This window comes from Vigna unguiculata, chromosome 10 (assembly GCF_004118075.2).
Source record: "Vigna unguiculata cultivar IT97K-499-35 chromosome 10, ASM411807v1, whole genome shotgun sequence".
In the NCBI taxonomy this organism is placed as follows: Eukaryota; Viridiplantae; Streptophyta; class Magnoliopsida; order Fabales; family Fabaceae; genus Vigna; species Vigna unguiculata.
The window spans coordinates 7,056,458-7,079,513 of record NC_040288.1 but is presented as its reverse complement, the minus strand read 5'-3'; the positions used below and the strand labels follow the sequence as shown (position 1 = coordinate 7,079,513).

Sequence of the window (23,056 nt, the reverse complement as noted above, 5' to 3'; positions counted from 1 at the left end):
AAGCTAGTGCAGTCTCGGAAGTCAGTTGGTCCGAAATCAATAGCATAGCGTTTTGATTCATTTGGGCATCTGAAAATGATATCTCATTCTGGTTGTTTACTTTGAAGAGTTGGACCAAAATAACAGTGAGCTTTCATGCCACATTAACGAGATAGGTGCTCAATGGAGGGTATAAATGTGCTCTCATGATGACTCAGTTATTTTGAACTTCCATTTCATCCAAAGACTAATAAACTGTGTATACCTTTTAATTGGCTTGCTAGATCAGGAAAAACATGCTTGATTTATTGCTGCAAATGACAATCGTGAGATATAGTTATAAAATATATGTTTAATGTACGGTGAAAGACAGCAATGCTTTATTTAAGTTGTTTTAGTGGGAAATTATGACAAATGATGGATTATCCTACCATTAATGCCGGCCAAAACAAGTGTGCTTGAAGGATGGTGATCTCCTCAGTCAGTGAGTGAAACCAATCGAGATATACTAAACAAAGATTGAATCCCCTTGTGGTTAATCTGGAATGAACTACGGATTTGACCATTTTCCCATAATTCCTAGAACTATTTTATGTCAGTGACGTATATGTTCACAGCAGCCATGGACGGTACACCACCTCTTAACATGCCCTGTATGCAAGCTCCACTATATAGGTACATGCAACACTGTGTAAGACGGTTACTGCTACCATGCTAGGACACTTTTAGAAGATACACTAATACTCGTGTAAATAGGTATGATACCACTCCTAACACACCAAGATATCCCCTACAAATAGACCTTACTGAGGTTTCTTAAATTCCTCTGGGTTTAAGACTCCTCCGAAAGCAATGTCCACTAATGTGAACGCTTACTTCCATCATAAAACTCAAGCCGTCGACCACAATGACTACCAATCATCGAGTTACAAGTGCCCTCTAGTGTGAAAGGGTATTGCACATTTTATTACTTAAAACCTGTGGAAAATCAGAAGGACAATTTTGTTTTATAATCAATCAATTTGGTCGTGTACATTGTTTTGGTCGACTAAAAACAGGTATGAATGAAAGTACACGGTAAAGTGGAAGTAAGGTTTGTATTGTACATAAAATATATGCAATCAGACTATAGTACACGGAAAACTACCGGGTTGGAAGTTATCATTGTGAGTAGTATTGCCATGCAATTGCAATTCCTGCAACCAGTAATACTCTGAGAATCAATTTTGGACTAACAAAGGAGGAGGATGATGATGATGATGATGAAGGGGACGAAGTTGATTCCAATGGTCTGCCTCTAAGCTTGGCAGATAATTTATTTAGTATTCGACGAAGGAAAACAGCTTTGCTGGCATCTACAGGTACAAAAATAGAAAACATTAGCAACTCAATAAGAATTTTTAACCATAAGAATGAGGGAAGGCGGGCCAAAAATATATACCACTAGGTCTGTAGACAATAATGTATCATATAATGTACAAGTTAATCTCACACATCAAAATTTATATTATTAAATCCTCCCCACAAACTTGAGCATATATATCAGATATGTACCGATTAGTTTGATTTTAGAAATAAGACATGTTGCCTGTTAATCTTGGCATTTGCACAGGGAATTGGAGCTTTTCGGCATAGGGAGATCCAGAACTCGGTTGTTCTACAGCTTAGGCACCGTGCTCAGGAAAGAAATCCCTTATTCTTCCTAGCGAGATATTAGGTTTCTAGCTATAATACACTTCAATAATGACGATACATAAATATTCATATTCATGGATCACTATATCCAAAAGAGCTCAAGTAGATTAATCTAACAAAAGTACTTATTTCTTTAGTTTGCTATTGAATTTGCATGTCTAGTTTGTGATGACAGCATGCAGTCATAAATAACATAGAAGGTATTAGTCAATAATATAGAAAACTGGCACAGAGAGCAAGGGGAAGCTTAAAAGATGAGGATGTTTTTGTTTTCGACGGCTATCAAGGTAGGACTTATTAATTAAAAAAGTACCACGCTTGAGGATTAATCATTGTTGCACAAAATTGATTAACTAATGTCTCAATATGCAGACACGGCAAGAGCAGAGGTTTACCTTTGTTTTTCAAAAGTCTTTCCTCCTCTCCAACTCGTCTTCGGAGAACATTTAACAAAGATCCAAAATACAATGCAAAAACTGTGCATGTAATTGTGATGACATTATATGGCATACTGAAATCAGGAGTTGTCAAGGGTACAAGTAAGACTTCTGTGTAAGAGAGAACTGGACTCTTTTCCTGCAACATAGATCCGGATAGTTAGAGGCATGACAAAGAATATTATACGTGTAAGTGTCATGAGAAGAAAGAGTGTAGATTCAAAAAACCTGTAATTTAGACAACAACGGTGACTTGCTTTGAGATTTATCATAAAATTGCAAACCAGCATTTAAGTCAGGAAAGCTTATTATTGCGGATGGAATGTCGAATCCTTGATTAGCATCTGGAGGGTACTCATCAATGTGCAAGAAGCCCTATGCAGGCCAACAAAAGCAAGTCAAAATTTATTTTGATACGAAGAAACCGATTTCCTAATCATCCATCTTAAAAATGATCTTAAGTGAACATATTCGCATTCCACATTTATGAAAAAATAAAACAAGTATTACTTTTATGCCGTGGTGTCATACCTAATTGTATGCTATAAACGGATCAGCCATGCCCATTTAAGCATAGCTGCCAAAAACGCAAAGGATTAATTGCGCCTATATTTTACCGTCCTGACCAATTTAAGTGAAGCCCATAACCTAAAAGGGCAATTTACCTTTACTCAAGAAGGGTCAGGTTAAGCATGGCTCAGTCACTTCGATCACTACTTTTAAAAGGTTGTATTACAAATAAATATATCCTTTATTCCTCCTCCTGCTTTCATATGGTATTAACAGCAATCTAACTTTCATATTCCCTCTGTTCCACAATGACTACAGTTTAGGTTATGCACACGTGTTGAAAACAATAATAAATATTGAGGACATACTGGGAAGAAAAAATTTAATGCTCTATTTAAAAGTGAGACATTAGTCAATTTGAAACTTTTATGTGGCTAAAAATGCAGTCATTTTGGAACGGAGGAAGTATAACATAATGAGTTCCTTATTAACATTTCTGAGGTGACTAACAGACATTAAATTAAATAGTTTGATGTCCGTAAAATAAGTTACGCAAATATTGAGAGGAAGAAGAACTACAAATGTAAGAAAAGAATTCGGGCAAACCTTGTCAAATTCTATACTCAATACAGCTGACTTCATTTCACAAGGAAATTGAAGGACAAGCTCCATCATCCCTGGCGATACTTTGTCTTCAGAAGGCAAAACACGCATTCTCTCAACAAAATCTGTGAGTACTCGAGGTCTTTCATCAACTAGTAATTGCAAAGTATGATAATATACTTTAACATACCAAGGCACAACTTGGAGGACATTAACTTGCAACTTACACCTTTCTTCAATATTATTGGTTACAAGTCCCTGTGTCATTTCCGTTGATTTCAAGGATATTGCAATAGCACCCCTTTCATTTCCACTTCCCATCAAGAATCTACTAGCATAAAAAGGAGCATGTGGGCTGGACCAAACAATTGGATGCTCCCACGATAGGCCTAAATCAAATTGTTCAGTATCCTTGTAATCTTTGATTGGGTATTCATACAGAATTGAGGAGCCCTTTCCCAATTCTGTATGCATCCTCTTGGGAGTAACAGACAATTTAAAGCCACTGTTCACTCTATAATCTTCGGGACCTGTGTCATTATTAGCAAATTGAGTAGTATTCTTATGGAGATTCTCAAGTTGAGCAACTAGACCTCTATCAGCATGAAGGTAAACATTACTCAACTTGGCAAGGACACACCTTCCACTGATTTTTCTTCCAAATATTGAACTCAGGGACCAGCTTGGTTGTACCTTTGCTTTGCTGACATGGTTCATATCAGCATTCTGATCATCAGGCTGGAGTACAACTGTTAGTGTTTGTTGTAGAATAATTCCTGATCTTGACCCATCTGAAGCAGCTGAGGACATTGTCAAGTGCAACCGCTGGGAGTGGTAAAAGCTTCTGTAAATAGACGGTCTATCCATTAAGGAAGAGAGTCCAGCTTTATCTCGACAGGGAAGGAGTTTCAACCAGGGTGTAAGATTCTCAGTACAGACAGCTTCACGTGGCAGTGTACCATATCTTAAACTACCCAGAGCTGATTGAAATGTCCATTCAGGCGCAGAATAAGTTGTAGAAGACTCCAGGAAGTTGATGGAAGCACAAAAGAGACCTGATAGTGAATGGGTTAAATTTTTCCAAGAAGCATCAACCTGATGTGGAGGGACATCAAAAACTGCCCACAATTCAACTCCTGGAGGCTTTGCATTATGACTTGATATTGGATCAAATCCACCCCATCTTTCATAGTTCCATCGACCTTGTGTAAAAGATAACTCCATTGCCTTAATATGAAACTTCTGAACCTGTCCATTAAACACTAAACTCGGGTTACTTAGTATATTCAGGACAAACTCTATATTCTCTAAGCAACCAGAATGTAACAAACCTATACAATGTTGCTGCTACAAGAGTAAAAGCACAAAAAGCAGCAAAAACTAATGAGTAAGCAAGGGAGACTTGACTATAACTATTAGAACAGTAAAACCCAGAATGTCCATTAGTGTTTGACATCATATAATTGATTTCCTTTAAAATAATTTCATCGAAGGTAAAGGCTCTTGTTCTTAATTCTTATTCTGAATAATAATATTTAAGTCAGAGCCATAGTCAATTTCCTTCTTCAGCACATTTTTTATGCATGATAAAATGAAATGTAAGAAAATATTCCCAACAAAAACCTGAAAGGCACAAATGAAAATTGAAAAGCAAAGAGAACTACAAACATCAATGTTTCATTTAATGATTATACATGAAAAAAATAATGATTAAAACTTAAATCTACAAACTTAAACCCTAGTCCTTATTTGATAACGAAACAATCAAATACTGAAACCTGTATTTTACACCAGGAAAACATCTCAAAACTAATTATTGAAGCACATAGAGTGTGTTTCACAAACAAAGCATTCTATATCGACAAAAAAGTCGATTCACAGACAAATGTCAAGTTGCAGCAGGACAAAGAGTGCTATAGTTACTGCATTGGATAAATCTCTCATTTCCCGTTTCACTTGTCTACCTCCCTTCCCGTTGACATTTCTTCTTTAAAAAGAACCACCAATAACTACTTGCAGCAGCGGGGCAGCCATATATGCTTCCCTAAAATATACGAACAATAGCAAAACGCATTTTTCCAAACTCTACACCGACTTTCTGCCTTCTATCACAAACCCTTTTTACTTAATAAACAAGATTTCTCAGAAACCAAAACAATAATTTTTCCTTGTTCAAACAATTAAGAAAAGTGTTCATCTCTCGAAATTTAGACAAACGAAAATGTCGACACACAATTAAGCCAATGGTTATGAATCCCCACATCCGACTTCAAATATTTCTTAGAAGGTTGTTTTGCATCTACATTATTTTCAAAAACTCAACAGCATCCCTCACAACCAAATCCACCGAAACTGAGGCATGTAAACAATTAAAAACTATTCGTACGTTTTCTTTCACAAAAATCACATAAAAAGAAAAAGGAAAAGGAGAAGGCACGAACCAGCTGAGAAATAGATTTGGGGAAGAGGTGGTGGTGACGAGCGAACGAATCGGCGTCGAGAGGAGCTTCATTTTGGAAGTGGAAATGCGCGAGAATCTTGCGATCGGGCAAGGGCTTCAGCAGCAACTCCTCCGAGAACTCTTCTTGTTGTGTTGATGTGGCTAAAACCAGAGAGAGGAGAAGAAGAGGAAGAAGAAGGAGAAGAGAGAGAGGGAAAGTGGCTTTGGGAGGAAGAGCCATTGGTTGCGTCGCTTCGGTTGGTCTTGGAAATGCGCGGCGAGTGAGAGTCACTGTGCGTGTCTGTGTTGTGTGCTGGTTACTACAGAGATTCCGCCATGGAAATTGGAATCGTAGTTGCATTCCTCGTTTCAGATATGGGGCCCTTGCTTACTGCACCCCTTAATTACTACCCGCAGCCCCATGACATTTTGAAATGGTTTATTTCAATGGTGAATTTCATATTGCATATTATAGAAATCTTTTGAAACAAGCTTTTTTAACAGGTTTTCTAGAATAAGCTTTTCCAAAATATATGAGATGTTTTTCAAATCAATTATTTCTTAACAAGCTTTTGATGAGATGCCTCTAACCAAGGGACCCACAACAAGAGAATGGCCAGGAGGATACAAAAGGAATGGGTCTTCAATGCACATACAAGGCCCAAGATGAACTTTACATGGGCCAAGGAAGATGTGAAGACCTAGCCTAAAACTCTTTGTTTGTAAATATTAGGATAGGGTTTATTTTTTGGGCCTTGTATTTTGGGCTTTGTAGAATAAGGTTTTTGTTTGGGCTATGTATTGGGCCTTAAAGGGTTTTTAGACTTTGAAGAGAATTGGACCAAAGAAGAGTTGGGCTTGAAATTGGCCTAACAAGAGACAGAGCACATTTGTGAGAGAATCTAGATCCTTCTTGCTCCAAGCTTGGTCACCAAGCTTCTCTTATGCTCCTAGAAGCAAGTCCGTTGTGACTTGCTTAGGTGGCAAGTCACACTTGCCTCATGCTCTCCTTTTGGCTCCAAATACCACATTCTAGATCCTTTTTCCCTCCATTTTCTAGACCACTTGGCTCTCCTTTTCTACTATAAATAGAGAGCTTAGGACCCTTGTATTTTCATTCATGAATATAGTAGAGAAACTCTGTTGAGATGACTCCAGACTCCTCTCTTTTTGTGAATCAACTTAGGCTAGAGTTCTCCTTCTTGGTTTCCTCTAGCCCCCTTCCTTGAGTGTTGGCCCAACCTCACTTGAGAGCTTCTCCAAACACCATTGTCGCACCACTTCTCCTCTCATTTTCTAACTTTCGCACCTTCATCCTTCTCCATGGAAGCTTAATCAATTCCGCATGGCTTCTCCTTGGCTTCCTTACTCTTGAAGATGGACTCATCATGTGGTATCTAGAGCCTTGGTTGATCAAGCTTGACGTCAAGAGATAAGTTCATCTTCTTTGTAGTTTTTCTTTCAATTTCCGTGTTGTTCATTACTTCCTTTGATTGTTTTGTTGTTTTTCTTCTTTTCACCTCATTGGTTATATGGTTCTTATCATTGTTCCTTTGGAACCATTCGGCCATATTGCCTAAGAACTCAACCATGGTGAATTTGTATGCCTTTTAAATTTTCGTTTGAGTCTTGTTCATTTTCTATTTCATCTATTTGAGTCATTTTAATTTTCTCATCCATATGTTTTGTCTAGAGTAACGTGTAGTTCAATTATGTCTTAAATTCCTTTGTTTAGCTTTCCATTTTGCTACTGTTTTGCTGTTGTATTGCTACTGTGTTGCTGCTGTTTTTGGTTCATAAATACACCTTCTTTTCTCCCTTGGAGCCTTGGAAATGAACCTTCACATCTAGATAACCTTTGTTATCTTAATGTCCAGTGGGAATTTTCCTTGTGCTTGCTTAATCACCTAAGTTTCATTTTTCGTTTGTAGTGTGCTTTGTGTGCTTTTAATTTTCGCATTTGAGTTCATACTTGTTAATTAGTTCTTGGCAAGTTCTTTAGAGTTAATTTCCATTGTGTTTCCTTGAGTTTCATAATCTTCCTTTGATTCCTTTAAGTTTCCTTCTCTTCTTGTTTCTATTAAAATGCAAATGATCAAGCATAGTGTGGTGGTGATTCTAATTTGTGGTGGAAACTAGCTACTGTAAGAGCTATAAAAAAAAGAAAGAAAAAGAGCACAAAAAGAGTACAAGCAAGTGCCAAAAATAATCAAAAGAAAAGATCAAAAGAAAGTGGCAAAAGAAGTACACTAGAATCACTACCATCATTTGAGTTTGAGAGCATTTTTCTGTTACATTTTACTGTTGTTCCAATTCTATTTGTCTGCACACTTTCTGTATTTGATTTATCACAAACAATTGGCTATTGCAAATCCAGATCCAATTTTTGCCTCTTTTAGCTAAAACATAGACGAAGTAAAGAAAACAAAAATCATTGAAAAATGTTGAGAAATGAAAAAATGATAAATCACTGAAGTAGAGGCTGAATTTCACGTTTTTGGATTGGCAGTGGCTGAAAATTCAAATTCTGTGCAGATTTCTAACTTGTTTTTGGTTGTTTTTTAATCCATTCTAGTGTCATTCTTTAGGTAATTCATTTGAGTGCTTAACTTGTTTCTTTGCCTTATTTCTAGTTTGTCTTTCTTTGTTAAATCTTTGAGTATGTTTCATCTATATTCCACTTGAGTTTAGCTCTTCTTTCATTTAAGCTTTTCTTGTTGTTCTTTATTGGCTTTTTTGTTTGGTGTTACATTCTTGGTGGAAGATTTCTTTGGAGGTAACCAAATACTCAAGGTAGCATCCTAGGAGGTGGAAACCAAAGTGGAACTCCAAGCTACAAGTGAAGTTCACAAAGGAGAAAATTCAAAGCAAACACTTGAGTGAGACAAAAGAAGAAAGAAAAGAGTGGAGCGAAACACTTGAAGACTTTTAAAGTTTGCGCAAATTTGTGATTGTATTCATTTGAGTTGTATTTGTTCAAGTTTTCTTTCTTGTATCTCTTTGGACTAATTAAGTGTCTTTGGGGAGCCTTAGGTGTTCTCTCATCTCTTAATTAGAACCTTCTTAAATAGTAAAAGCGCTTGTAGACAGTGAGTGTGTTTTGCAACATCAAGCCTCACTAAAGTAGGTCGCATAGTTAGACTCCAAATCTTTTTGTTTTTGTTGCTTAATTGTTAGTGTGTGTCTAATTCTATTTTAGAAGTTTTGTGCAATATTCTTTGAATTACTTTGGCAAGGAAAGACTTGGTAAGTAAGCAATCCAAGTGATTCACCTCTCTTTCCTGAAAGATAATTCAAGAAGTTTTCTATTTACTTCTTCTTTAGAATTTCTTAGTTAGCTTTTAGTAATCATGGCTAGTCAATCCTCCCTACATAGTGCAAGTGATTATGAGGATTCAATTCATAGTTTAAAACATGTTTCTCAACAACTCAAATCACTTGAACTATGGAGACAACAAGAGGCAATTTACAAAGTGAAAGATCAATTGGAAAGAGATGGCCAAATTGCTCTCTTGAAGGAACAAATCAAAGCTTTAAAGAAAAGAGATGAGAAAATCCAAAATAAGCTAAAAAGTAGGAGTAATTCTAGCAAAAGGTCTAGAAGTGGAGCTTCAATATATGGGGAAGAGGGAGGATTAAGATTAGGAGAATATTATCAACAACCTTCCCACATTAGGAGACAAAGAAAAGACCCTACTCCTAGAGAAGTTAAAGTAGACTTGCCTCACTTTCAAGGCAAGGATGATGTTGAAGCTTATTTGGATTGGGAGATAAAGGTCGAGCAACTCTTTGCTTGCCATCAAGTTAGTGAAGAAAGGAAAGTGCCTCTTGCTACCCTAAGCTTTCAAGGGTATGTTATGTATTGGTGGACTTCTATAGTCCAAGAGAGGCTAAGAAGTAATGGACCTTCAATTGAATATTGGAATGATCTTAAGTCAGCCCTTAGGAGGAGACACATTCCCTCCTACTACAATAGGGAGCTCATAGGGAGCTCATGAACAAGCTCAAAAGAATCCAACAAAGAAATATGTCTGTGGAAGAATATAGACATAAAATGGAGTTACTTATGATGAGGGCAGAAATAATTGAGGAAGAGTCCATTACCATTTCTAGATTCTTAAGTGGCTTAAACCTTGATATAAGAGATAGAGTTGAGCTTCTACCTTACCAAGATTTGAATGATTTGGTGCAAATATGCATTAAGGTAGAACAACAAAATTTGAGAAAATCTTTTTCAAAAAGAAATCAAGCTCAAACTAACTCTTAAGAAAGATTTTAAGAAAGAAGAGAAAAAGGAGGAGCCACCTAGGAATCTAGGAAAAGGTAAAGAGGGGAGTGCATCATCACACACTCGCACAAGTGAAATCAAATGCTTCAAATGTCTTAGTAGAGGTCACATAGCATCTCAATGCCCCACCAAAAAGACCATGATTCTTAGGGGTGTTGATAGATATAACAGCTAGGATGAAAATGAAAGTGAGAGTGGAAGTGAGGAATCCAACGAGTCTAATATAGAAGATGCTCACCCTTGTGATGGGGACCTTTTAATGGTTAGAAGGATCCTCAACAATCAACCTAGTCCACAAGCACTAACACAAAGAGAGAACATATTTCACACGAGGTGTAGAATTTTGGAAAACACTTATTCTCTAATTGTGGATAGTGGCTCATGTTGTAACTGCTGCAGTACTAGGTTGGTTGACAAGTTGTCTTTGACTGTCTTACCTCATCCAAAACCTTACAAACTTCATTGGCTTAATGAAGATGGGGATTTGGCAGTCAATCATCAAGTAAAGGTCAAGTTTTCCATAGGGAAATATGAAGATAGTGTGCTATGTGATGTAGTACCTATGGAAGCTTGTCATATCTTATTGGGGAGACCTTGGCAATTTGATAAGAAAACCATGCACAATTGTCTCACCAACGAGATTACCTTTACTCACAAGGTTAAAAAGTTTGTTCTTCATCCTCTTTTGCCATCACAAGTGGTTGAGGATCAACTTCAAATGAAGAACAAAAGAGAAAAAGAGAAAGATGAGGACAAAAAAAATTCCTCAAAAAGTCCAAAAGCTAAATAAAGATGAATTTGAGGCGGGAGAGATTGGTGTTCCTTCTCCCAAGGTCATTCAAAATGAGAACATTTTAACCATGAAATCTTTAAATCAAGTTCTCAATGTTGAACAACCTTCATGCCTCCTGCTATGTACAGGAACACTCACATGTACTGCCACAACTTTTGAGCTTAAGAATCTACCTCCTAAAATTGAAAATCTTTTGAAAGAGCTTGAGGATATATTCCCTAAGGAAGGGCCTATTGGGCTTCCTCCCTTTAGAGGAATTGAACATCAAATATATTTAGTGTTTGGGGCTAGTCTACCAAATAGATCAGCCTATAGGACAAATCCTCAAGAAACAAAGGAGATAGAGTCTCAAGTCCAAGAGTTGTTGAAGGGTTGGGTTCAAAAGAGCCTTAGCCCTTGTGCTGTGCCTGTTTTGTTAGTACCTAAAAAGGATGGGAAATGGAGAATGTGTTGTGATTGTAGAGCCATAAATAACATCACCATTAAATATAAGCATCCCATTCCTAGGCTTGATGACATGCTTGATGAATTGCATGGGTCCCTCATGTTTTCTAAAATTGATCTAAAGAGTGGTTATCACCAAATAAGAATCAAAGAAGGTGATGAGTGGAAAACCGCTTTTAAGACAAAATTTGGATTATATGAGTGGTTGGTGATGCCCTTTGGGCTTATTAATGCACCTAGCACATTCATGAGGCTAATGAATCACGTTCTTAGAGAGTGCATAGGAAAGTTTGTGGTTGTCTACTTTGATGACATTTTGATCTATAGCAAGAGCTTACATGAGCACATAGACCATCTGAGGTTTGTCCTTACCATCCTTAGGGTAAATAGTTTGTTTGCAAATAAAGAGAAATGCATTTTTTGTGTAGATAGTGTTATTTTCTTAGGTTTTGTAGTAAATAAAAATAGGGTCCATGTTGACCCTACAAAAACAAAGGTCATCCAAGAATGGCCTACTCCTAAAAATGTTGGAGAGGTTAGGAGCTTCCATGGTTTGGCAAGCTTTTATAGGAGGTTTGTTCCTAACTTCTCTACTTTGGCTTCACCCCTCAATGAACTTGTCAAGAAAGATGTATCTTTTAATTGATGTGAAAAACAAGAGTCTACTTTTCAGCAACTCAAGGAAAAGCTCACCAATGCACCCATTCTAACTTTACCAAACTTTTCAAAAACCTTTAAGCTAGAGTGTGATGCATCCGATGTAGGAATATGTGTTGTGTTATTGCAAGGAGGGCACCCAATTTCTTATTTCAGTGAAAAACTTCATGGTGCTTCCCTCAACTATCCCACCTATGATAAGGAATTGTGTGCCTTAGTTAGGGCCCTTCAAACTTGAGAACACTACCTTATGTCCAAAGAGTTTGTCATTCATAGTGACCATGAGTCGCTAAAATATTTGAAGGGCCAACACAAGCTGAATAAAAGATATGCTAAGTGGATGAAATTCTTGGAACAATTTCCTTATGTGATAAAGTACAAGAAGGGCAAAAGTAATGTGGTGGCTGATGCCTTGTCTAGAAGGCACACTTTGTTTTCAAAATCGGGAGCCCAAATTCTTGGATTTGATCACATTCCAGAAATGTATAATCAAGATTTTGAGTTTTCCTCTACTTATGCTGAGTGTATGAAAAGACCTCAAGGAGGTTTCTATGTGAATGAGGGGTATTTGTTTAAAGAAGGAAAAATTTGTATTCCCCAAGGTTCACAAAGAAAACTCCTTGTTCAAGAAACACATGAAGGGGGATTAATGGGTCATTTTGGGGTAGAAAAAACCCTAGATCTTTTAAAAGAGAAATTCTTTTGGCCCCATATGAGGAAGGATGTCCAAAGGCATTGTAATATATGTTTCTCATGCTTACAATCTAAGTCTAAAACAATGCCTCATGGATTATACACCCCCTTGTCCGTTGCTTCAGCCCCTTGGGAAGATATAAGTATTGATTTTGTCTTAGGACTCCCAAGAACACAAAGGGGTTTTGATTCCATTTTTGTGGTGGTAGATCGTTTTAGCAAAATGACACACTTTATACCCTGCCACAAAGTGGATGATGCTAGCAACATTGCTCGGCTTTTCTTTAGAGATGTGGTCAAGCTTCATGGTATACCCCGCACCATAGTTTCTGATAGAGATACTAAGTTCCTTAGCCATTTTTGGAAAACTCTTTGGTCAAGACTAGGAATTAAACTTAATTTCTCTACTTCATGTCACCCACAAATTGATAGGCAAACTGAAGTTGTTAATAGATCTCTGTCTACTATGCTAAGGGCAATTTTGAAAGGAAACTACAAATCTTGGGATGAATACCTTCCTCATATTGAGTTTGCCTACAATAGAGTAGTTCATAGGTTTACTAAGATCTCTCCATTTGAAGTTGTTTATGGCTTTAATCCTCTCACTCCTATGGATTTGTTACCACTTCCTACATCTTTTGATTTCATTCATAAAGAAGGGGTGGCAAAATCTAATTTTGTTAAGAAAATGCATGTGAAGATTAAAAGACAAATCCAACAACAAACTAAGAGGTATGCTAAGTACAACAATAAGGGGAAGAGGGAAATGATTTTTGAAGAAGGGGATTGGGTGTGGCTACACCTTAGAAAAGATAGATTTCCTAAGAAAAGGAAGTCTAAACTTAGCTCTCGAGGTGATGGTCCCTTTAAAGTGCTGAAAAGAGTCAATGATAATGCATATAGGCTAGAGTTGCCTGAGGAATATGATGTACATGCCACCTTTAATGTTGCTGACTTAATACCTTTTGCAGGTGGTACAGATGATGAGGCAGAAATATCAGATTTGAGGACAAATCCTTCTCAAGAGGGAGGGGATGATGAGATGCCTCTAATCAAGGGATCCACAACAAGAGCAATGGCTAGGAGGATACAAGAGGAATGGGCCTCCAATGCACACACAAGGCCCAAGATGAACTTTACATGGGCCAAGGAAGATGTGAAGACCTAGCTTAAAACTCTTTGTTTGTAAATATTAGAATAGGGTTTATTTTTTGGGCCTTGTATTTTGGGCTTTGTAGAATAGGGTTTTTGTTTTGGCCATGTATTGGGCCTTGGAGGGTTTTTGGGCTTTGAAGAGAATTGGACCAAAGAAGAGTTGGGCTTGAAATTGGCCTAACAAGAGACAGAGCACATTTGTGAGAGAATCTAGATCCTTCTTGCTCCAAGCTTGGTCACCAAGCTTCTTTTATGCGCCTAGAAGCAAGTCCCTTGTGACTTGCTTAGGTGGCAAGTCACACTTGCCTCATGCTCTCTTTTTGGCTCCAAATACCACATTCTAGATCCTTTTTCCCTCCATTTTTCTAGACCACTTGGCTTTCCTTTTCTACTATAAATAGAGAGCTTAGGACCCTTGTATTTTCATTCATGAATATAGTAGAGAAACTCTGTTGAGATGACTCCAGACTCCTCTCTTTTTGTGAATCAACTTAGGCTAGAGTTCTCCTTCTTGGTTTCCTCTAGCCCCCTTCCTTGAGTGTTGGCCCAACCTCACTTGAGAGCTTCTCCAAACACCATTGCCGCACCACTTCTCCTCTCATCTTCTAACTTTCGCACCTTCATCCTTCTCCATGGAAGCTTCATCAATTCCGCATGGCTTCTCCTTGGCTTCCTTACTCTTGAAGATGGACTCATCAGCTTTTGAGAATATGTGAGATATTTTTCAGAACATTATATAAATGTTCAAAGACCTGTTGAAATATATGAAAGTAGTAATCATTGGGGTGCAAGAAGCAAAAGACCAGAAATGTCTACAAGTTTTGCTTTAGTTTTGGGCCCAGCTATGAAGTTAAGACTTGCTTTCTGCACCCCGTAAATTTCAAATTTTCCATTCCATTACTCTTTTCATTTATAATAGGAGAGGAACATTGCACGAACTGAATCTTAACTAGTTTAGGATACTTCACAAGCATTAAAAACAATTTTACAAAAAAAAAAAAGTGCAAATCACATTTCGAGCGAATGGAGAAATTCTAGCTACGTCTGAAGCATATTATTACGTCCCATCCAATGGTCTTGAGGTTTGTCTCGTACTTTTCCTTATGAGTTTTGGTTCTTTAGTTGGCTCACTCACACCAATTGGGTTATTGGTATTACTTAGTCCAATAATGCCACCATTTCTATCACTTATTATTATAGAATGAATTTTTCAAATGGTTTAAAATCCAATCAAGAATATATTTTTTCCAAATCAATTTATGTAATCCATTCTAAATCCAATTATATTTAATAGGCACTATTTAGATAACAACACTTCTAAAACTTTAGGAACATAAATTTATAATCTCACACCAATAAAAATTATGTTGCGATATTAAGAAAATTTATATATTCCAAGAACTTTTATATGAATAGAATAATAAAAAATAAATTTAATTTTTCATAAACTAAAATTAATTTATTTTTGAAGTTGAAATTAGTTTTGGGTACAAGTAAAAAAATAAAAATAGAAACTTTCTCGAAACAAAAATAGGAACTTTAGATCAAAATGATAATGTGAGATGAGTCATGCTCCACTAATGCATTAGAAAAAGTGTGAAAGTAACTATTTGTATTTAAAGTTAGACTAATGACTTTTTGGGAGGTAACATAGTCTTTTTATCTAATCTTATTTTTATTGTATTATTTTTATTTTAAATTCATCATATGTTGTAACATCATTCTAATAGCGTAGATAATACTACTAAAATAAAACATTTTATTATGAATATTCATAAAACAAATAATCCAATGTATATTGTATATTAGGAGAGTCATATCAAATAAGACTATAATAATATCAAACATATACATTCTCAAACTACTATACTATGATTCTATTACAAGATTATACCTAACATGATCTAACATCACTCAATCACCTAGACAGATGACTCCTCAACATCAAGAGGTGTCTCTACACCTCTACTCATATCAATAAGGTGATCATTGCAAAAGAAGAACACAATACATAACAAACAAACAAGAGAGTGTAAGCTAATTTACAAAAAGAATATCATACATTAACAAAACATGTTGTATCACAATACAATGCACTTCAAGTAATCATAAACTCTATAATCAAAGACTCTTCTAAACTCAATTATTCGGATACATGTATTGAAATCAGATTCACTAGAATCTTGCACTTATGGTGACCTCTATTGCTCTATAGAGCCATTGTCAATGTGTTTCACCCTACAACACACAAGGTCAATCCATAATCATCTTAGACTAAGACCTCTTGCTACTCTCACCTCATGAACCATTATACTCTTTGTGAGTCTGAATGATCATTAGAGTGTTAAGATGTAACCTTACTTGAATTCATAGATCAATACACACACTATATTACAACAAAGGAATTTCTCCGTGAAATTCCTTTATCTTCCACATGTTATCTCATATTCAATCATATATTGTACGAAAACATATCAAGTCAAGTCTCAGTATACCATCATCAATCATACATAGCTCATCCATCATATTCTCATATAAGCTTAATTCATCAATTCAATCACAATATCTTCATTACGTACATCAAAACAGTGAACAACATTTCCCTAACCATAAAGCTCAAAACAAATATCCAAATGGTCCAATCATAGATCCATATGTCTAGGTTGTGTTGTCAAAATTGCAACCCAATTCAATAGTTAATGAAGCGAAAATCCTATTTCTCCTAAGATGACGCAGACTCGAAAAATAGGGTGGCCCCCGATGCTGGAAAAGTGGCGCCTAATGTTATAACCCCTAGAACTCACCGACTTGCTAGCACCCGGTGATACAAAAGTGGCGCTCAGTGCCCCAAGTCCTAAGTTAATGGCCATTATTTTAGTGGTTCCCGAACGTGTTGCAACGGTGTCCGATGGTGTATCAGTACACATAACTTTCCTTTTTGAGATTTGATTGAGAAATATGACCCTTCTTGAGTTAATCCTCACTTAGTAAACTTTCTAACATTTAAATTTTTATGTTTTAAACTCAAGTCGGGATAGATTACTCAATTTAAGAATTCTCACATAGGCATCCAAGTTCACAAACAAAACCATAAATTTTGTACAAAACTCAGCATACAACCCAAGCTTAACCCCCAATTCAACAACTTTAACAAGCCATTCAAAATTTCAAGTGATATAAACAAAATTATGCACAATCCAGCATACTACACGAGTTCAATATCAACTTACCAGTTAAAACATGAAGTTCATCACCACAAAACAAGTAAATCACAAATTCATAACTTATCACATCAAAATTATCAATTGACAACAACAATTAACAAACTCGACATGCAAAAGCTAGAATTAGCATCCCTCACCTTAGCTCAACATGCCCAAACAGCTATGGGAACACCAAAATGCCTCTAACTTCATAGAATGTTTTATCTACACATAGAAACATCACACAAAGGATTCAGACATTCCATCATGATCACTTATAAGCAAAGACTCTTATAGAAGATTAAAAGGACACACAAGCATCTTCACATACAACAAAAACTAGAAGAAGACTGCGAGAAAATATTTAAAAATTAACTTACACGAGCCGAGAAATTGATCAATCCGAATTGAAGAGTTCATCGCGAAAATCACTCATACAGTCTTAGATTTTCAATCAGGCGAACAGAGAACGAAAGTTCCTATAGAAGTCAGAGAATTCTAGAAAAGTAGTTTTTAGAGAGATTGTGTGTTTTAAAATAATGAAACTCGTTTAACAAAACTATTTATACTAAAACTTTTCAATATTAAAATAATTGAGTCTCACTATTTTAACCAGTCTCACTTCTAAAATGTCAATTTCTAGGATTTTACATCTCTCATTGTTCAAATGTATGTAGATGATAACGGGGGGAATTATAATTATGACATAGTGGAAGATGAAACTTCTTTCAAGATTGTATCCAATGTCATTGAAATTAAAAAAATATAAGGTTTAATTACACGGATGGTATCCATTTTGGTAGAAGTGTGTCAATCTGGTACCCTTTTTAAAAAATGTCAATTACATCCCAACTTTTGAAAAAAGTGATTCAAGTAGGTCCCTTTCAGACAAAAGTTACTAATTTTTTTAACGGCGTGCCATGTGTTAGTTTGTGTTTTTTTTTTCAATTTTTAATTTTTTTTAGTAAAAAAAATTACCACGTGTCAGGTCCCTAGTGTGACACGTGACATTGTTAGAGCCACATGGCAGGGCAATGCCATGTGTCAGGGTTACCATCAAATGTCATTGTCTTGATTTCAATTAGTCCGCATATATGCCTTATTGATTCAATTTAATTCCCATGTATGTCTCATTGATTCAATTTAGTCAAATCTTACGTGTCTTTCATTCAATTTTGACCCAATTTTTTTCAATAATTAAAATCCTTTTTTAGTCCATTTTTTATAAGATTAAAACTAATTAAGTATAAATACTTTTACAAAAATTAAGTACTAATATTTACATTGTTTCTCTCCAATCTTAGACCAAATTTATTATTTGTATAAATTTTATACTAATATTTTCTATTAAATTGTTTTTAACATATTACATTATTGTATATTATTAACTCATGTTTTGTTAATTATTACTTTTTCTTTTCAAAATAGAACAATATTGTCTTTCAATAATGTAAATATCGGTACTTAATTTTATAAAATATTTATACTTAATTAGTTTTAATCTTATAAAAATAGATTAAAAAATTATTTTAATTATTAAAAAAATTAGAACAAAATTGAATCAGAAACACATAAGTAGGGACAAAATTAATCAACAAGACATATATGGAGACTAAATTGAAATCAACACAATGACATTTAACAATGACATTGACACGTGTCATTCCATTGCCACGTGACATTGACACTGCCACATCAGAGACCTGACACGTGACATTTTTTTTGCAAAAAAAAAAAATTAAAAAAACAAAAAAAACATAGATTGACACATAGCACGCTAGTAACGGTGTTAATAATTTTTATCTGAAATAGACCTAATTGAAACATTTTTTTCAAAAGTTGTGATGCAATTGACATTTTTTTAAAAGCAGGTACCAAATTGACACACCTCTATCAAAGTGAGCACCATCTGAATAATTAAACTAAAAAATAATGATATAATATTTTAATAACTATAGCTTTTTAGTAACTTCAAAGATATATATATATATATATATATATATATATATATATATATTATTGTTCATAAAAGATATAACCTTGACATAGATATTTGATGAAGTTGTTAATGTTGTGTTTATTTAACTTATTTCAATTTCAATGTTAATTTGATACCCATGAAAAAAATATGTGAAACAATAAAATTATATTAATGCCAAAAAGATGTAAAACAATAAAATAATATTATTGTAATATTTGTACGATGTTTTCCTTTTAAAGATTTTGCTTTATGTAGACTTCTAGCCTATGAGTTAATCATTATGCAATACGAGCCACCGAGCCACCAAAACTGGTCCATTATTCTTATGTGGGTTAGTTCATCTTATTCCATTTGATGTAGATTAAATGTGGAATAAACCAAAACTGGTAGGTCAAACCATATTGTTATTTCTAACTTTAAATTAAATAAATATTTTAAATAAAATTATATTAATTTTTTTAGTTTTCCATAACCATGCAACATGAATTCATATCACTTGTGATTTCTAAGAGATTTGAGAAAGAGAATAATAACAAGAAATATACTAGTTTTCTCTTATAAGAGAATTACATCTAATTACTTAATCACCATAATTAAACCAATTCACTCATTTCAAGATTTTACAATTCGCTACTTTCAAGATTTTACAAGCACCCTATAAATAAAAATGCAACATAATCAACACACTTCTTAAACCTTACAACCTTACAAAATCTCCTACATCCTCCTTACATCTTCCTGTGAAACTTTATTATAAGATAACCCAATTCACATGTGTTATAATGTTTCCATGTGAAAGGAAGGTTTGAATCCAAGTTAGTGATCTCCAACACCATAAAAAAATAAGGAAAACTACTATGCCACTGATAAATATGCATCAAGTAAAGTTCCAATTATGCGAAGAGGAGTAGACACAACTTGTTCAACTCGTGGTATTTTTAACTGGGAGTTATGAACTATCCATTTTATACCCACTATAGACACATGGATCATTACAGTTAGTTAACACTAATAAAAAAAATATTCGGAGTTATTGTTGAATTTCACATAGACACAAACAAGTGCACTTTATATAAATATGGGACTTGCAAAAAATAAAATTAGAAATTTTATTTGTCATTTTGTCCCTGTAAGTGTTTTCAATCTGTTCTACACTTACAATTGCAGCAGGAAGTAACCTGACACAGTTTTTCACAACATCACCACCACGTTGATTACCACGAAATTTTTAACAAAATGTTATGCTCCACAAAATACGGACTATAAAACTGTGTAAAGAAAACAGGAATACTTGATCTTAAAAGGAGTAAGAGAAAGCAGAAGCATGAAAAAGGTGCCCCTGGTCTTTGTGCAACAGAGGTTGCTCATCTCCTTCTTTCCATGTGATGGCCCACATAAAGGTACCCAGAATGACATTCATCTATCTAACCTTATACCTATAACTAATCACTGAGCTTACATCCAAAATCAACTAAATTTTCTCATCATCACTCTCTCCTCCAAAAATGGAAGCCATTTTCATGGCCAGCTTTGCAGCCATGTCCCTTCTTTGAAAATCAGGCATCAATCTTAAGCCTGCACGCATATTCCCAATCTCAGACATCAACTGTTCCAAATCCTCTAAGTCAAGATATTTACTCTCTTCTGCCTTTTCATCTCCATCAGAATCCATGGTATTGTGCAGCACATCCCTCTCACTCTCATTTTGAATTGCAGCACTTGAAGTTGTGGGCGCAGACTCTTTATCAGGTTTAATTCCATCCTCCTGTTGACCCTCTGCAGTATGATTGTTTTGAGAAGCTGACCCCCCTGCATCTAAGGAAGATGCAGAAACCCATACTTGTTCACTTTCATCCCAGGGATCAGCCGAACCAGCTGATAACACTTCATACTCTGGTTCATAGTCAGATTCTTCTGAAGATAACTCTGGGAAAAAGGATAAACCAAAATTAGTGTTTTCGTTTTTTCTACTTTGACAAGTTGCGAGTAGCATTGTTCAAAGAAAAGAAAATAGAAAGAAAATACCCTCTTTCTCAGGAAATGATGGTTGATTTATTCTATCACCAGATTTCAATACCATTCCAGGCCACATATGAGCAGAAAGTGCACCATGGAGACGTTCAACTCCTTGTAAATCACCATCTATGGACAAACCTGTAAAATAAATTTGAGTGGAAATCATATAATCTGAAATGGTTTTCAATGTTCATCATTCTATCCCTAATGGGGAGAAGAAAAAGATATGATGCGTTTTACAATGATCTATCATTAATCATCTTCCAAATATTTCATTGTCATCTAAGTCACCTACTTTCCTCTCTCATTAATAATGTATTATAAGTATGACTCATCCACATCTAAAACTGAGCATTTGTCAAGGCAAAATTCAGAGTTAAAAGCAATATGTTATACACAGGCTCTTTACAACGGGAAGTGGAGTTTTACATTTGTCAAAATCAGCATTGGAAGCACATGCCTCAATGAACTCAATATTGTGATCAGTGCACCATTCCAAACAGGACCTTCTGATGTCCCATGTCGGTGCCTCATCCCCCAATAAACTAGTTCCCTCCGATTCAGATATTCCATACTCTTCTGAATAACGGTCTACAGCAGAGTCTTCTAGTTTCAGCAACCGCCTTCTGTATTCAGCATGAGCTGGATGCCCTGGAACCAGATCCACTTTGTTTCCAATACACAGTAATATCTCAAAGTTCTGAATATCAGTGTGAGAAACCCATTCTCGAAGTGCAGCTAGGGAAGATGGCTGCACAAAAAGGGTAAATTAAAGATACATTACATGTATTAGTCACTAGGCACACAAAAGAAGAAAGTGGTTCAAGAACAATTCTTCTGCACACGTAAAACCAAACAATAAGCACTGAATACAGAATAAAACCGTCATCAGAAACAAACATTAAGTAATCAACAACATAAACAGAACAAATCAAATGATAATCATGAAGTGATGGAACTAACTTCATTCATGTCAAAAACCATCACCAATGCAGTCATGCGTCGAAACACGGACATGTTTCCAGCAGAAAAATCATCACGAAGATGAGCCATCCATATAGAAACATCAGCAGTATAGTACTTATTATTGATAGTCCACCTGTTTATTCCACAATTAAAACAAACACACTCAGAAATTCAGAAAGATTCATAACCAAAAAGATGGATAAAATAATTCAGGGTGAACATATACCCATGGACATTCACTTCAGAAGCCGAATCAAAAGCATCCTCAACATCAACAGAGGTCAATCCTATTCTCAACATTAGCAAAATCAAATATCAAATTTCAGTTTCACCCCTCGAAATAATAACAATAAACAATACAGCATGCAGAACAAAGAAATGAATTTAGTGTCAATAACTAACGCCAGAACATGTAGACAAAAATCCAAAACATAATAAAATTGAAAAAAAAAAGTCCTACGTTTAAAATTAAAAAGATGTATAATAATATATCTAAGCACGAAATATGATAAAGATGTGATTTAAAACAGTTGCAGGAGACAGAATAATGAAAACCTAGAACTAAATAAAGATTAGTTAAGTAGAATAAGTTGAAGCAAGGTGAAAGGGCGAAGATTTTAGGGAAGAAAAAGGAAAGAGAGAGTTACGAGATATGATGGTGCGTTTGCCAACGTTTGAGGATCCTATGATGAAGATTCCGGGTCGTTTCTGCAGATCCGTTTGCGATTCGGTAGCATCCATGGGAAGTTCCGGGTTTGGATTGTTCCGTTTTACTCTGCTGTTTCCTCCTCTTTTTCTTCTTCTTTTCCCAGTCTCTGTACTTGTTGGCGTCACCCTTTGGCATTAATTTGGACCCTAAGACCCTTGGATGTATCTAACGGATCACATCTCAAATGCCAAGATTCTATTAAGTATTTTTACTTTAATTTTTTGTTAACTAATTTTTTAGTTTTTATAGTCTATAAAAGACTATCCATGATTAAATATAAAAATATTTTAATTGTATAGCTACAACTAATATTAAAATAAAAAATATTTATATAACTATTTATTATATATTTTATTATAATTTTTTATGCTTTGATATTTTTTTACTACAATACTAATTACATTAGAATTTTTAATTATATTTATTATTTTTGTTATAAAAAATGTAGACGTTAAACTACGATCTAATCTACGTGTGATTTTGATTA

General features: G+C 35.2%; 2 protein-coding genes across 2 annotated transcripts; both read right to left on the bottom strand.

Annotated features, from left to right (window-relative positions):
- Positions 1 to 911: 911 nt before the first annotated feature.
- Positions 912 to 6,040, bottom strand: LOC114167601 (GPI transamidase component PIG-T). The gene is made up of 5 exons (XM_028052705.1): positions 5,666 to 6,040; positions 3,228 to 4,472; positions 2,340 to 2,486; positions 2,070 to 2,250; positions 912 to 1,334 (listed from the first exon to the last, which is right to left on the bottom strand). The coding sequence occupies exons 1-5, from the start codon at positions 6,023 to 6,025 to the stop codon at positions 1,141 to 1,143; spliced, it is 2,127 nt and encodes a 708-aa protein (XP_027908506.1). The 5' UTR covers positions 6,026 to 6,040; the 3' UTR covers positions 912 to 1,140.
- A 13,931-nt stretch (positions 6,041 to 19,971) lies between these two features.
- LOC114167478 lies at positions 19,972 to 22,725 on the bottom strand. Its single transcript, XM_028052569.1, has 6 exons — positions 22,508 to 22,725; positions 22,087 to 22,147; positions 21,858 to 21,993; positions 21,324 to 21,645; positions 20,904 to 21,032; positions 19,972 to 20,804 (listed from the first exon to the last, which is right to left on the bottom strand). Exons 1-6 carry the CDS (start codon positions 22,599 to 22,601, stop codon positions 20,350 to 20,352), a joined length of 1,197 nt encoding a protein of 398 aa, XP_027908370.1. The 5' UTR covers positions 22,602 to 22,725; the 3' UTR covers positions 19,972 to 20,349.
- Positions 22,726 to 23,056: the final 331 nt, after the last annotated feature.

Bases quoted from the DNA above. Each gene is read 5' to 3' on its own strand.
- LOC114167601 (XM_028052705.1), bottom strand. From the start codon at position 6,025: ATGCAACTACGATTCCAATTTCCATGGCGGAATCTCTGTAGTAACCAG. The intron at 2,487-3,227 runs GTTTGCCCGAAT...TGGCCTGCATAG, and splicing joins TGAGTATAGAATTTGACAAG to GGCTTCTTGCACATTGATGA. The intron at 2,251-2,339 runs GTTTTTTGAATC...TCTATGTTGCAG, and splicing joins CGTTGTTGTCTAAATTACAG to GAAAAGAGTCCAGTTCTCTC.
- LOC114167478 (XM_028052569.1), bottom strand. From the start codon at position 22,601: ATGGATGCTACCGAATCGCAAACGGATCTGCAGAAACGACCCGGAATC. The intron at 21,994-22,086 runs GTATATGTTCAC...TGGAATAAACAG, and splicing joins TCTGAAGTGAATGTCCATGG to GTGGACTATCAATAATAAGT. The intron at 20,805-20,903 runs GTATTTTCTTTC...CCTTTTTCCCAG, and splicing joins ATCATTTCCTGAGAAAGAGG to AGTTATCTTCAGAAGAATCT.